This window comes from Wasmannia auropunctata, unplaced genomic scaffold (genome assembly GCF_000956235.1).
Source record: "Wasmannia auropunctata unplaced genomic scaffold, wasmannia.A_1.0 LD336078.1, whole genome shotgun sequence".
In the NCBI taxonomy this organism is placed as follows: Eukaryota; Metazoa; Arthropoda; class Insecta; order Hymenoptera; family Formicidae; genus Wasmannia; species Wasmannia auropunctata.
This window is the reverse complement of record NW_012026812.1, coordinates 1,663,056-1,677,920: the sequence shown is the minus strand read 5'-3', so window position 1 is coordinate 1,677,920 and position 14,865 is coordinate 1,663,056. Positions and strand designations below refer to the sequence as shown.

The following is a 14,865-nucleotide window of genomic DNA, read 5'->3' as shown; positions in this document are numbered from 1 at the left end:
TTTTTTCAAAAGCGGCCGGCAATTCTATTATCACATCTTTCCCATTAATCTATCGTGTTTTATTGTGCCACGTCGTGGCGTAAACATGAGCAATTATCCTTGTTGAAACGGTGTAGAGCGATGTACAACAATATTTATTTCTTCAACACCTTGTAAGTATTGTAAAGGCGATGCTTTTTTCTGATCAAAACAAGTAAAGATTTACCGATTGTTTGATTTTGTTAATTCGATTAACATTTGATTAATTTGCTCCCGAAATGAGTTGCAATTTACTTCAGTCAATCACTTCGGACCTCCAGTCGCCTAGTGTTTGATAAATTGAAATCATACATATATGTGGGATGAGGTTCCGAATTGAACCAAAGACCCGTTGCTTTCGAGTCAATCGTTCTCTCACGGAACCACGTGTCATCCCGATTTGTGTTATAATAAATATAATAGAAATGTGTAATGTAGTACCGACTGACATAATGGTTGTCGCTGTATGTCATCTCGAGTATATTAAGATTTTTTTTAGAGTAAAAGAGAAACAATTTATTAGGGAAGAATTCCATTAAGAATTTTGTTATAACAATCAAGAAATGTTATAAAATGTATTATTTGTGTATCTTATTGGAAAACATCCATTATCACTCATATTCATTTTCTCAATAGAAACAAAATTAAAATTCATGTAAAATTAGCATCAAAATCCTGTTTTAAAATTCTTTTCGTTATACATTAATGATGGATCAACAGCATAATCGTAATGTTGTTTTACAGGCAGCGGGTATCGTCGTCGACATGATAAAGTCGAAGAGAATGGCAGGACGTGCCGTGTTGTTGGCTGGTCCACCGGGCACAGGCAAGACCGCGATAGCGCTCGCCATCGCTCAGGACCTCGGTAACAAGGTGCCCTTCTGTCCTATGGTGGGCTCGGAAGTTTACAGCACGGAGATCAAGAAGACGGAGGTTCTCATGGAGAATTTCAGGAGGGCCATTGGCCTGAGGATCAAGGAGACCAAGGAGGTGTACGAAGGCGAAGTCACCGAGTTGACGCCTGTCGAAACGGAGAATCCCATGGGCGGCTACGGGAAAACCGTGTCACACGTAGTCCTCGGGATGAAGACTTCCAAAGGCACGAAGCAATTGAAGCTTGACCCTTCCATATACGAGTCTCTGCAAAAGGAGAAGGTGGAAACCGGCGATGTGATCTACATCGAAGCCAACAGCGGAGCGGTGAAGAGGCAGGGTAGAAGCGATAATTTTGCCACGGAATTCGATCTGGAGGCGGAGGAATATGTTCCCTTGCCGAAAGGCGATGTACATAAGAAGAAGGAAGTCATTCAGGACGTGACGTTGCATGATTTGGACGTGGCTAATGCCAAGCCGCAGGGAGGGCAGGACATAATGTCCATGATGGGACAATTGATGAAACCAAAGAAAACCGAAATTACAGGTAAAAGAAAAAATTATAGCAACACACTATTTATACGGGATCATACATAATATTAATCTTCAGTAAGAGAGTTTAAAACTTAAAATGAGAAAAAATATATTACTTGTTTGTTGAGTTGATAATAAATTGAAGATAATGCTTTTGTAGAGCGCTGTTCTGTTCAATAACAAAATGAAAATGGGCATATTAATATCTTTTATGTTATTTATATCTTATTTTTCGCAGACTCAGTTATACATTAAAGATAGAATTTCTATAATAAGATTTCCAGATAGAATTTCTATTTTGTCTAATCAGGAATAAATTATTTCAGATAAGCTGCGGAAGGAGATAAACAAGGTAGTGAACAAATATATCGACCAAGGCATCGCCGAGCTAGTACCAGGAGTACTGTTCATCGATGAGGTTCATATGCTGGACATAGAGACGTTTACCTATCTGCACCGCGCGTTGGAGAGTGCCATAGCGCCGATCGTCATCTTCGCTACGAATCGCGGCCGCTGCGTGATCAGGGGAACCGAGGACATCGTCTCTCCGCACGGCATACCTCTCGACCTGTTGGACCGTCTCCTCATTATAAGAACTCTCCCGTACTCCAGGCAAGAGATCGAACAAATAGTAAAACTGAGAGCTGTCACGGAGGGGCTGCAAATCGACGACGAGGCTCTGTCCAGTCTCGGCGAACTCGGCACGAAAACTACTCTGAGATACGTAGTACAACTTTTGACGCCCGCGGCTCTGGCGGCGAGAGTCAATGAAAGAAGTAGTATTAAAAAAGAGGACATTGAGGAAGTCAATGCGCTCTTCTTAGATGCTAAATCGTCCGCCAAGATTCTAACGCAAAATCAAGATAAATTTATGAAATAAAGCTTAATTTTACGATAATTATTTTTTTCCTCAATTCGTCAGGGACAATTAGAGAGTGAGAATTTAATTAATTATTCGATATTTGCCGATTGCACTTTAACTTTTTCAATACTTTGATTAGTTATTTCTTTAATTAAATTTAATAAAAATCATTATTTTAAGTGTACATATAGTGTAGTGATATTAAAAAATATAAAACCATTACAAGGAAATAGTCTTATATATTGAAACATTTCTCGTATAAATTTAATTATTTACGTACGAATGTTTATATCAGCAACATTTCATAAATAAAAACTTGTGAAACATAAACTAAATTTGTCTTTGCGATCTTTTTCAATGTAAATTCATTAACATTAAGTTAACAATTAATTCTAACATACGAGAGTTATACGCGCTACACGAAATCTTCTGGGTATTGCACAACGTCTCGCAAAATAGGCGGGAAAATAAAATTTGTTTGTTTAAACATTCCATTAGACCGTACTGGATCAAACGTTAAACTTCTCAGCGTCAACACTCACGAGATATTAACGACGAAAATAATTTCTCAATATTGTCTTAGACGTCGTGCGAACTCAGGGTTCAAAAGCTGAAAAGTTCAAGCTGTAATCGGGAGTTGTGACATCACCCGTGCTGATATCTACACCCTGAGTATAAAACCTCCGTCAACTTTAACACTCGTTAGTTTTAAGGAGATCCTCGAGTGACCGTAATATTAAATACCAAGCATCGCATTCTCATTCTATACATTTTTGAGTGCACGTTATTCTTGAAAGTTGATGACGATGCAGTACGCTTTGAAAATGGCAAGGTGTTCCCGGCTTCTGAACAAGCACAACATCGTGGCACGGCACACGCGTGGCTTGCAACTGACGAGTAGTTCGCAGAGGCGGAACATGGGCAAACTGCTTCCGCAAAAGGAGGAATTTCAAGCGAGGCACATCGGGCCCAGGGAGCACGAGCAGATAGAGATGCTGCGACTAATTGGATTCAAGGTAATTTGCCCCTGAAAATTATTTTATACTTGATGAAAATACTCGCGTTAAATCCGCGACTGAATTGATTTTCGCTCGCAATATTGCAGAGTCTCGATGAATTAACGGAAGCGGCGGTGCCAGCTAAAATTCTTCACAAGGGAGATTTAAATCTCGACGAGCCAGTTAGTGAGTAATTTTCTCAATCAGCGTACACGGTATATTTAGATCTTATCAACGCTTGATCGCGCTAATTTGGTGTAAATTGTTAGGGGTCTTTGTTCCATTGTTCGCGAAATTACGCGCGGGTTTCTCGTAGGAATACATAAATAGCAAATACGTTTTTTTTTTGTTCTGCTCTTGTGAGGTACGGCGTGAGATAACTCGCGGGTCACTCCGCGAAAACGTGACAAGTCACGAGACTTACCGATTCGAGACTCGCCTTCACTGATAACCCTACAAATCGTTATCTCCGGGTCACAGTTCAATCTCGTGCGTCGGCATCGCTTTCACGTGCTCTTTTCAAATGGACTTAATCGCATGCCGTCACATAGACTTCTATATTTAATTTCCTTCCCGCGATACCGCGCGTGCTGCAATGCAACTATATACACATGCTACATATTTTCCTTTTATCACATTTGCGCATCTTCTTTGCAATAATAACACGTCGAATGATGATTAGAAAATTCTAAATCGTCATATATAAAAATGAGATAAAAATTGATGGCAAATAATTTTCGCAGCCGAGTACGAACTAGTGAAGCGGATCACCAAAATTTCGGAAAAGAACGAGGTATGGCGCTCCTACATAGGCATGGGGTACCACAACTGCTGCGTGCCGCATACGATTATGCGCAACATTTTTGAGAATCCCGGATGGTAAATCGTGCTAACATAATTGAGAAAGAATGAGATACGTAAGAAATCCGCCGTGTAAACAATTTCATTACATGTGTTTCGCCATAGGACGACGCAATATACTCCTTATCAGCCGGAGATTTCGCAAGGACGGCTCGAAGGCTTGCTGAATTACCAAACCATGATATGCGATTTCACGGGCATGGAGGTGGCGAACGCTTCTCTCCTGGACGAAGGGACAGCGGCGGCGGAGGCCCTGGCGCTCGCGTACAGGCACAATAAGAGAAGGAAATTGTTTCTCTCCGACCGTGTGCATCCTCAGACTATCAGCGTTATCGCAACACGCGCCGCTTCCCAGGGTTTAACGCTAGAAGTCGGAGACGTGTTTAAAGTGGACACCAGCGGAAATGACATCGCCGGTATTCTCCTGCAGTATCCCGATACAACTGGCTGTATCCACGACTTCGAGGACGTTGTCATGAAGGCGCACGCTAACGGGGTGTGTGTTATTAAAAACTAAAAAAAAAAAAACATACACGTGTCAGTAAAGATACTCCCCATGAATAATTCTAAGAAAGAGTTCTGTAATTTTTATAAACGATTATTAGCACACGTGTATGTTATTAAAATCGATATCAAATCATAATAACGTAATTCTAAGTAAGAAAGCTAAAGTTACAATAATTCTAATAAGAAAGATAGAATTCTGTAATTTTTATAAACGTTTAAGAAAGATGAAATTCTGTAATTTTTATAAATGGTTATTAACACGCGTATAATAACGTTAGAATCGCAATATCAAATAATAACGACATACTTTCCTCCACACAGACACTCGTCTGCGCTGCCACCGACTTACTGGCGTTGGCTATACTTCAACCGCCGAGTGACTTCGGTGTCGACATATGCGTGGGTACGAGCCAACGTTTCGGCGTGCCTCTCGGATACGGCGGGCCTCACGCCGGGTTCTTCGCGTGCCGGCAGAAACTGGTGCGACTGATGCCCGGCAGAATGATAGGCGTTACGAGAGATTCCAGCGGCCAGGACGCTTATCGGCTGGCCCTACAAACGCGCGAGCAGCACATCAGGAGGGACAAGGCCACCAGCAATATCTGCACCGCCCAAGCGTTGCTGGCCAACATGTCCGCGATGTACGCGGTTTATCACGGGCCTCAGGGGATACGCGACATCGCGAGCAGGGTGCACAATTTGACGCTAGCTCTGGCGAAGGGCTTGGATACGGCTGAAAACGCAATAAATAACATATACTTCTTCGACACGATTACGGTGACGCCGAGGATGTCTGTACAGACGATAAAGGAAAATGCGAATAGGGCTAAAATAAACTTGAGGTATTTCGCTGGACGAACGGCAGTAGTTAACGGTGCTGTCGATAAAACTGCGAACGAAAATTTACAGGTATTTTAACAACGGTACGATCGGAATATCCCTCGACGAGACGACGACGGCGGAGGACGTGAACGATCTCTTCAAGATATTTTCGGCGAACACTACGGTCGAAGAGGTGGTGAAGGATGAGAGCTTCCTCGCGAAGAGTCTGGACAAGTCGGATTTCCACCGTACCATTTCGTACCTGCAGCATCCCGTCTTCAATAGCTATCATTCGGAGACGAGATTAGTTAGATACATGAAGTCCCTGGAGAACAAAGACGTATCTCTTGTACACAGCATGATTCCACTGGTGATTATTATTATTATTTTTTTAAATATTTTACACTCGTACACACACGCTCGTTTCTTTGCTAATGCTAACGTTTTTTTTTTTTTTCGTCAGGGTTCTTGCACAATGAAATTGAACTCAACGACGGAGATGATGCCTTGCAGTATGAAGGCTCTCACGGACATACATCCTTTCGCGCCGCTCGAGCAGGCCGAGGGATACCAGCAACTGTTCGCCGAGCTGGAACGAGATCTGTGCGCGATCACCGGCTACGACGGTATCAGCTTCCAGCCGAATAGCGGGGCGCAGGGCGAATACGCGGGTCTGAGGGCTATACAGTGTTACCACGAGTCGAGGGGCGACAGGCATCGGCAGGTCTGCCTGATCCCGATATCCGCGCACGGCACGAATCCCGCGTCCGCGCAGATGGCGGGTATGCAGGTGGAACCGATCCTCGTGCGGAAGGACGGCTCCGTCGACATGGCGCACTTGAGAGAGATGATCGACAAGTACCGAGAGACGCTGTCGTGCCTGATGATCACGTATCCGTCGACGAACGGAGTGTTCGAGGAGACGATCGGCGACATATGTAACATGGTGCACAACGCCGGCGGGCAGGTGTACCTGGACGGCGCCAACATGAACGCTCAAGTCGGCCTGTGTCGACCCGGTGATTACGGCAGCGACGTGTCGCATCTCAATCTGCACAAAACGTTCTGCATCCCTCACGGGGGTGGCGGACCGGGCATGGGTCCCATCGGGGTGTAAGTAAATAATTAATTCGATCTCAGAATCTTATATATATATATATATTGTGTTTTAGAAGTTATATAAGGAAAAAAAATATATAATTTATAGGAAGCGACATCTCACACCTTTCCTGCCGAATCATCCGGTAGTAAGTTGTTCGGGTAACGGCTATAGTGATTTGAAGAATCTCGGTGCCGTATCGGCCGCGCCTTTCGGATCGTCCGCCATTCTACCGATCTCATGGGCTTACATCAAGATGATGGGCCCAAAAGGCTTACGCAAGGCTACGCAGGTGGCTATTCTCAACGCCAATTACATGAGCAAGAGATTGGAGAAGCATTACAAAACGTTGTACAAGGGTGACACCGGGCTGATCGCGCACGAGTTCATCCTGGATGTGAGAGACTTCAAGAAAACTGCCAACATCGAGGCCGTTGACATCGCGAAGAGATTGATGGACTATGGTTTCCACGCGCCGACGATGAGTTGGCCGGTGGCTGGTACATTGATGATCGAACCGACCGAATCCGAGGACAAGACTGAATTGGATAGATTTTGTGATTCATTAATCTGTAAGTGTTCTAAAAAATTTAAATAGCGCTCAAAGAATCTCAATGATGAGCATTAACGCTCTTATTGTTTACTCGTTCGTATTTCTCGATAGCTATAAGAAAGGAGATTGCGAACATTGAGGAAGGAAAATTAGATATCGTACAGAATCCTTTGAAAATGGCACCTCACACGCAGGAGCAAGTTATAAAGACCGAATGGAATCGACCATATTCGCGAGAATTAGCGGCTTTTCCTGCGGTAAGTATCTCATGAGTATTGTGTATATATATATTAAACGTATGTTAATTAATTAATTTTCTTAGACATTTGTGAGAGGAAGCAATAAGATTTGGCCAAGCGTTGGAAGGATAGACGACATATATGGTGATAAGAATCTATTTTGTACATGCCCGCCCATTTTGCCTACAGAGCAATAATTGTGTGATGTTATATTTATATACCATGTACAGTTATTACTTATCTAATGTAGGACTATTTAAATATTTATTATTACTTTTATACAAATATATTATTTATATAAAACATAATGCTTTTTTTTTATCTGTTGTAGACGAAATATAACGAGAATCTGTCAGATTTAAATTTTTAGCAAATAAACTGTCATTTTTGTCATCGCTCGTAGAATCTCTCTTTTCTTTTATATCTAATTTCTTATACGAGTATTTACACATAAATCCTACATACTTTACATATTTTGTACATTATAGACCAGGCATAAGGTAAGCAATGTTGTCGAGCATTTGGGAAAGTGTTTCAGGTTTAGCTCCGTTAGTTTCCGGCAATTGCTGCGTTAAACAAATTAACGGGCCTAAGGCACAGAGTAACGAATCCAGTAGAACCGAAAGGCTGCCGGAAACAGCTATTTGACCGTCGTGCTCCTTCAAACGTTCCCCAATGATTGTCAGGCTTTCACCGAGCAGTTTGAGATGGGCTGCAACGTCGATCGGCTGTGTTCCAACGACCTTGTACATCCCCGTGCCGATTATCGGCTCATTAACCAGATCTTTACTGGTGCGATTCGACGGCGGTGAGATTGGAACATTCCCAACGACAGACGGCACGCCGAGTTGAATAGTCTTTTTTGCAGAAGCGGTCTTCGTTTCTTTCGCATTGCCTGAAATACAACGTATACGGAATAACTTGTTAATGTCGTACCGAATATTTAAATTGTGAAATACACGCATACAAGAGTCAGACCAAGATATATCAACTACAAAGATCGCAAGACAAATATGTATGTATATATATATATAATATCCGATTTAATATCTTTTGGCTAATGCACATGCACACGGAGAAAAGAGGCAAAGATACGATAAAACTACCGCATAACACGACACACACAAATCGTACATAGCCTATGTACAAGAACCAACGAACCCACCAAGTTTATTAATGAATTTTTTTCGCGAGGCGGGTGGTGGCATTTTCCAAACGGGCTCATCTTTACTTGCCGGTAAAGGATGAGGCTTTGCGGCTAAGCGCTTTGCACGCCTGCGCCAATTATACTTTTCCAGATGTGGTACTGTAGCCCACAGCTCTCCTAATCGCTTAGAAATTGCCGCAAAATCTACGAAAAAGCAACGATCAATATACAACATCGAGATTCGCATGCGTTTGTAGCTTAAAGAAAAAAAATTATATATGTATATATAATAGCTCAGATACCCATGTAAGGAGATTGCTCTAACAGTTCTTGCCTAATTTTCTTTGCCCATAGCATATAAGCGGTAAATCTCGTTTTCTAAAAATGTCAAAAGATTAAGGCCCTTCTTTGATATTTTCCATTCGCTCTCCACTAGCTACGTACCCCTTTATCCTTGCGCTGTGCCTTCGTCTTGCCTATAATTTTCCCATCCTTAATAATCAACTTTTTCTTACATTTTTCAAGCATATATAAACTATTTGCTTGGGATGTTTCCTGACCTAGTGGCGGCTCCAGCTTCCTGAATCCCATTTCTCTCTCGTCGATCATAAGCGGATCCACCTCATTGTCGCTACCCGAGTCCAAACTGTATCTCTCCTCCTCGTTCATCCCAGTGGGATCATCAGATTCTGAACTGGACGACTGTCCCTCGTTTTCAGACGAGATCTCCAGCTTGATCTTCTGTTGCGCATGATTCGAGCCTGAATTCTTTCTCTGTTGCCCGACATTAACTGCCTGGCTAGATTGCGTGGGCAACGGCTGCTGCTGCTGTTGTTGCTGCTGCTGCTGCTGTTGTTGTTGTTGTTGTTGTACCTCATACTGATCCAAGAGTTGCTGTTGGGTTTGCAGTTGCTGCGCCTTCTGCCGCTTGAGCTTATTCTCGGTCAGATCGTCGGACTCGAAGTCGACCAGCTTAGAAGATTTCTTCCTCACACGGCCACTACGGGAGATACCCGTGACCTCTAGATCTGAAAGATAAAGCAGACTGCACCTTGCCAAAAAAAAGGGGGAAACAAACCAATGTGTACTTTGCAATAACTAACTACCAGGCTTAAACATTTATAGAGTCAGGAGATAGGCAACAGTGTATAGAAATACTACTTCTAGGCAGGCTACAACGTATCAGCTACTAAAGATGTGTGGGCAGCCAGTCGCAGTACAACTCGCACTTCACTTTGCCTCGCCACTTTTCATTGAGAACTCTGCATTACGTTTTTATGAAAAACAATTATTTCAAATTAAATACATCATAGATAGGAGATGACAATGTAAGATGACTCTAAGGTGAGAATGAAAGCTCTCTCTCTCTCTCTCTCTCTCTCGACATTCATCCAATTTGTTTACTCTGATCATTCATCAAGTCCATTCGTTAGGTATACGCGATATGTGAGTTGCAAGACCGTTTAAGCAGCATGTAAAAACGGAACGTGAGCGTTCCTCCTTCGAACGTCATAGACATACGGAGAGGTGATTCGGGCGCGATTGAGGTTAGAACAGGTTAGAATCTCACGAAATCTCCTGGTTTTTTCCTTCTGACAATTGATAAACAACGAGTTTGTGTACGGCGCGCAGTTAGTACGACGATTATCCGCCACGTACGCCGAAGCGCTTAGCTCTCTCTTTCTCTCTCTCTCTCTCCCAATACATAACGCCAAAACGTAAATGAAAAGACTCCGGAGATACTTAAGATTTTTCTACGTACGCGCGCAGAGATCATGCATGATTCACCGCAAGCGATACCAACGAGCAAGCAAACAGCCGATCTGTCCGAGTATGCAGACGCAGAGAAGCGTGACGTAGAACCAGGATGCTCACCGTCGCCCTTTTGAGCGCGTGCTTTCGACGAGCCGAACACATCCATAGCGTCGTTCCGGCTGGCGCTGACAAGACAAGACGCCCGCGCCGGCCGCCGCGACACGGGGAGGCGCGCGCCGCGCCGCGGCGCGACGCGGTACCCGCGCGCGCACTCCGCGCGCGCGACTGGCGCGGCCCGCGCAAACGAGAGACGCTGCATGCATTGCCACGATTTCGGCAGGTTTCCGTCCGGTAAGATACACATAACCACTCGCGATTCGAAACCTCACTTCGCGTGTTCCGCGAATGCTGTATCGATAAAAGGAGAACGTGCGAAATTTGTATTTGTATTTGGAGGAATCGACATTATTTTCATCCGTCGAGACTCGCGGATACGCGACGAAATTGTCGGTCTCGGGCATTCGTTCCGTAACTTTGCGAGAATCGCCGTAGGAGGATCGCTCTGGAAGAATTTCCAGGCAACACGAAGTCCAAAAGACGTCTCGGAAACGTTCAGACGTCCCCGCGCAAAAATACTGCTTTTCAAACGTTTCACGCCCCCGATTTTGGACCTTTCGCTTATTTGCGAGTGGCACTCCTTCCGAAGAGACGCGCAGCTAACTTCACGAGAGACGCCAGGTATTAACGGCATTGGCGCTCGGCCCGGGCGATACTCGCGGTGCGAAACACTTTTCTCGCGCGTCGCGATCGTGAATATTGTCAATAATCGGGAAAGGGAGAACGAGAATCTATGCGGAAATTGAGGACAGAACCGAGACGATTCGTTTTTCGTGCGGCTGCCAATGGGTACGTGACGAAATTATTGTCTATCTCGTTGTCGCGCATTTCCGCGAGCGCGCGAGCGGCGATCGAGGGACGCCGTAGCCATTTGCATTTCACTTTTCGCGACGCGATCGGCAGTTTTAATGTTCTAATTATGATTCCGCGGTACGAAACTTCATGAGAGACGTGAATTCTCGTGAAAACGTCGGGCAGAGGGAAGAGAAACTTGTATAGGAAGAGTAGATTGAGAAATTCATTTGTTGAGCGGCTACTGTTGGAAGTACGTGATATTTTTATTATTTAATTATTTTTATTTGCAACTACGCTTCTTTCTTGACGCGCAATCGTAAAAATAAATTTTTTTGAAATTTTATATGCTGCTAATAATGATAAAAATTTAGGAAATTCGTACTGATATACATTGGCTACTGCTAGAAGTATAATATTTTTATTTAATTATTTTTATTTGTAATTACGCTTTTTTCTTGACTCGCAATCGTAAAGATGAATTTTTATAAAATTTTACATGCTGCTATAATTTGTAAATTTAGGGAATTTTTATTAACATAAAGCCGCTATTAAAAGTACGTAATAACATTTTTATTATTTAATTATTTTTATTTGTAACTGACTCGCAATCATAAAAATGAAATTTTGTAAAATTTTATACGCTGCTGATAATTTGTAAATTTAGAAAAATTCTATTTTAATGGCACTTATTCATATAATATGAGTAACATATTTATCATTTATACAATAGATACTCGTGAAATAAAATTTATTTTTCATGTATTTTTCATACATCATTTTTTTATGTATGAAATAATCAATGTGAACTGAGTATTTGTGACGACAAAAAATGCAGATGCAATAATATAAATATAATATGATACTTATCTTCATTTATATGATAAAGTTGTTATTGTGCAAATGAATGTAATACTTAAAACACAAACATATATATTACACTTTCAAAATTATAGCTATTACTATTAGTTCTAGCTTATTACTTATAGATTATTAAAATGTATAAAAAAAATATATATTAATAATACAAATTATTATGATGCTATCTATACATGTGAAAAAAAAATAATAAAAGCAATTTCATTATTTATTTTCACATATAGATAGCATCATAATTATTACACTTTTAAAATTATAGCTATTACTATTAGCTTTAGCTTATTACTTATAGAACATTAAAATGTATAAAAAATATATATTAATAATACAAATAATTATGATGCTATCTATATATGTGAAAAAAAAATAAAATTGCTTTATTTTATTTTTTTTTCACATATATAGATAATAATGTATTATTAATAAATATTTCTTATACGTTTTAATAATCTATAAGTAATGAGTAAAAAATATATATTCAATATATATATATAATAATTTGTATTATTTATATGTTTTTTATACAACACATTTTTTTTTCATTGCTCATCAAACAACGTTGAAGTAATTTTAATCATCTATGATTTTATATATTGTCTATCACTTTTTACATTCCTTCAAGAAATATTTGATATAGTATTCTACAGTCAGGATGTATCAATATAGAAATATCAGTTTTATAAAATTTATCAAAATTAAGTGACTGATATATACAGATATCAACATATAATCAATTAAATTAAATTAAATACTGTCTTCTTGTTGCCAACCATCTTCGTCAGACAGAAACCTCCTTTTGTGACTTGTGTTCATGTAAGGCCTCAGAGCCCATTCTGTGTCAGCGGATGATTCAGTGTCCAGAGTTCCTAGCTTGATCTCGTATAACTTCATTTGAAAGCGTGGCCCAACCTCTGTCAATTCCACATTCCTTCCCTGAGTCTTCTTGTACGTGTGATGCCGGAAGCATATGTAATCATCGTGGTTAGCAAAACTAATTACTCTCTTGCTGTCCTCTTTAGGTACGGGGAACAAGTACTTCAGTATTTTCATCACTCTCTCTCCTAGCTTCGTCTTGAAATTGTGGAAGATCAGATGTGGATGCTGCTCCGACATCGTGCCGATGTCGGGTATATCGTGTCGCATGATGACGCCGGATAACGTGAAGTAGGCCGTCGGTCCGTACGGCAGGTGGCATATCACCAGAGCGTCCGGAACACCCCGGTGCTCGTGCACGATGACGAAGTCCGTGACGTCGTTGGCGCGGCAGGCGTGGATCAGCTGCTTCATTTCGTAGTTACCACGATTCATCCGCTGCGAGTTCGGGAATATCAGCCGGAGCTCCTTCGCGAACATCTTCAGCCGGGAGCTCGGGTCGCGGGACGTCGTGATGACGATCTTCGGGTCCTCCACGCCGGCCCAGCGATACTCGTCGTCCTCGTGGCTCGCCACGGTGCCGCCCATCTCCGTGCCCCTGGCCACTGCCATCTCCGGCCCCGCGTCCTCCCATTCGATCTTCCTTTGCACGTGTAACGCGCTTTTCCTCAGATCCGGATGGATCGGTGTATTCTCCTCCAAGTTCCGCTTCAGCTGATCCTTCTTCTCTTGGATACCTTTCACCTTGTCCTGCACGGATTTCCTGTAGAGGTACTCTCGACGTAATCGCGCTTGTCTTCGCAACATTTTTGCTACTTAAAGTTGTATTCCGTGTTGATTGTTATAAGAAAAACTTTCTGTAATTCTCTATCTTGAGCAGCGTGTTTGGCAACAGTAACGCACTCACTTGGAGGTTATGATACCACGTGCCCAGTGCCGCATGTGCTTTCGTAAGGCGCATTCATATTATAGACTCTAGAAATAAGAACCAACCAAATGTAACTTGATGCACTTGATTGGTCAGCTAAATTTGTCCGAAATTCCATACAAGATCTGTTCGTCATCTATTAACTGCATTTTTTTTCTATTAAAAATATATTCAGATTTTTGAGAAAAAATAGCCACAAAGAAATATAGCTGAAAGAAATTTATAGTATAAGTTAATTCTAATCTTTTCTAGTTGCACAAAATTATTAATAATAAATTAGTTTGCATGTAATAATTATAATTTTTAAATATCTATAATATTAAAGTTATATTTTTTCTTTGTTTAAAGTTAGCAAAATTGTTAATTATTTTGATTAAAGTATATATATTTTTTAATATATGCATATATTGTTTTAACAAAGATTTCTCTGGAATTGTAATTTAAAAAATTTTTTACATTTATGAGATTCATAAATTAGAATTAACTAGTACATCAATTTAGCGAACATTTAAAGCTTAATTAGTTTATCAATTAATTGTAACGCTGCATAAACATTTTTTAATTCAATATTTTACAAAACATTTAACGAAAATTCTTAATAATTTGTTCTATATTTGCTTCTCGTTTAAAATTATAATGTTAAATTATAATTAGTATTATACTATATTATATTATTACGTGACTTATACATTTCTCTTCTTATTTTTAAAAGACTCAATTAAGGACTCGCATCTATTTCTATTCGAGAAAGTTTACTGAAATAACTTATCTTTTAAACATTCTTTAAATGTCTCATATTTCTCACGGTTTTTTTTTTGTGTTGTTCGAGTGATTGTTCTTGTGTGTATCGCAACGTACACTTTGCGAGAAAATGCAATATAGCGCGACTTGAGAAATCAGCCTGCTTCTCCACACGCGCGGCTTACGGTGTTCGATTTGGATGTGTTATTTTGTGTGTAACCACCTGAGAGTGCGGCCAATCACGCATGAAAGTAACAATGAATAGCA

The 14,865-nt window shown here is 41.0% G+C and overlaps 4 protein-coding genes across 17 annotated transcripts in view; 2 read left to right on the top strand and 2 right to left on the bottom strand.

Moving 5' to 3' along the window:
• LOC105448773 (ruvB-like 1) overlaps window positions 1-2,617 on the top strand; it is a 2,879-nt gene extending 262 nt beyond the window's left edge. Inside the window, exons 1-3 of one of the 3 annotated variants that reach the window (XM_011687531.1) lie at window positions 45-152; window positions 763-1,438; window positions 1,752-2,617. In XM_011687531.1, coding sequence (XP_011685833.1) covers window positions 784-1,438; window positions 1,752-2,305 — 1,209 coding nt within the window. In that variant the 5' untranslated portion in view covers window positions 45-152; window positions 763-783 and the 3' untranslated portion in view covers window positions 2,306-2,617. Of the gene's footprint in view, window positions 1-44; window positions 153-245; window positions 483-762; window positions 1,439-1,751 lie in introns of those variants that run through there. The other 2 variants (XM_011687530.1, XM_011687529.1) reach the window with 2 other exon arrangements.
• A 310-nt stretch (window positions 2,618-2,927) lies between these two features.
• Window positions 2,928-7,768, top strand: LOC105448771 (glycine dehydrogenase (decarboxylating), mitochondrial). Its single transcript, XM_011687516.1, has 10 exons — window positions 2,928-3,303; window positions 3,393-3,471; window positions 4,029-4,164; window positions 4,252-4,642; window positions 4,975-5,495; window positions 5,563-5,845; window positions 5,939-6,588; window positions 6,683-7,146; window positions 7,239-7,384; window positions 7,450-7,768. Exons 1-10 carry the CDS (start codon window positions 3,088-3,090, stop codon window positions 7,561-7,563), a joined length of 3,000 nt encoding a protein of 999 aa, XP_011685818.1. The 5' UTR covers window positions 2,928-3,087; the 3' UTR covers window positions 7,564-7,768.
• On the bottom strand, window positions 7,507-10,465 carry LOC105448772 (probable serine/threonine-protein kinase irlF). 12 transcript variants are annotated; one of them, XM_011687523.1, is made up of 6 exons: window positions 10,389-10,465; window positions 9,620-9,775; window positions 8,958-9,541; window positions 8,816-8,891; window positions 8,532-8,717; window positions 7,507-8,261 (listed from the first exon to the last, which is right to left on the bottom strand). In XM_011687523.1, the coding sequence occupies exons 2-6, from the start codon at window positions 9,630-9,632 to the stop codon at window positions 7,849-7,851; spliced, it is 1,272 nt and encodes a 423-aa protein (XP_011685825.1). In that variant the 5' UTR covers window positions 9,633-9,775; window positions 10,389-10,465; the 3' UTR covers window positions 7,507-7,848. The 12 variants fall into 12 exon arrangements, with proteins under 12 accessions (XP_011685825.1, XP_011685823.1, XP_011685827.1 ...); XM_011687521.1 differs by having other exon boundaries at window positions 10,276-10,449; XM_011687525.1 differs by having other exon boundaries at window positions 10,318-10,449.
• Window positions 10,466-12,767: 2,302 nt separating this feature from the next.
• LOC105448770 (U3 small nucleolar ribonucleoprotein protein IMP4) lies at window positions 12,768-14,153 on the bottom strand. The gene has a single exon (XM_011687515.1). The coding sequence runs from the start codon at window positions 13,734-13,736 to the stop codon at window positions 12,801-12,803; it is 936 nt and encodes a 311-aa protein (XP_011685817.1). The 5' UTR covers window positions 13,737-14,153; the 3' UTR covers window positions 12,768-12,800.
• Window positions 14,154-14,865: the final 712 nt, after the last annotated feature.

Bases quoted from the DNA above. Each gene is read 5' to 3' on its own strand.
- LOC105448771 (XM_011687516.1), top strand. From the start codon at position 3,088: ATGACGATGCAGTACGCTTTGAAAATGGCAAGGTGTTCCCGGCTTCTG. The intron at 4,643-4,974 runs GTGTGTGTTATT...TCCTCCACACAG, and splicing joins TGAAGGCGCACGCTAACGGG to ACACTCGTCTGCGCTGCCAC. The intron at 6,589-6,682 runs GTAAGTAAATAA...TATAATTTATAG, and splicing joins GGCATGGGTCCCATCGGGGT to GAAGCGACATCTCACACCTT.
- LOC105448772 (XM_011687517.1), bottom strand. From the start codon at position 10,434: ATGGATGTGTTCGGCTCGTCGAAAGCACGCGCTCAAAAGGGCGACG. The intron at 9,542-10,388 runs GTGAGCATCCTG...TTTATCTTTCAG, and splicing joins ACGCGCTCAAAAGGGCGACG to ATCTAGAGGTCACGGGTATC. The intron at 8,892-8,957 runs GTACGTAGCTAG...TGACATTTTTAG, and splicing joins CACAGCGCAAGGATAAAGGG to AAAACGAGATTTACCGCTTA.
- LOC105448770 (XM_011687515.1), bottom strand. From the start codon at position 13,736: ATGTTGCGAAGACAAGCGCGATTACGTCGAGAGTACCTCTACAGGAAA.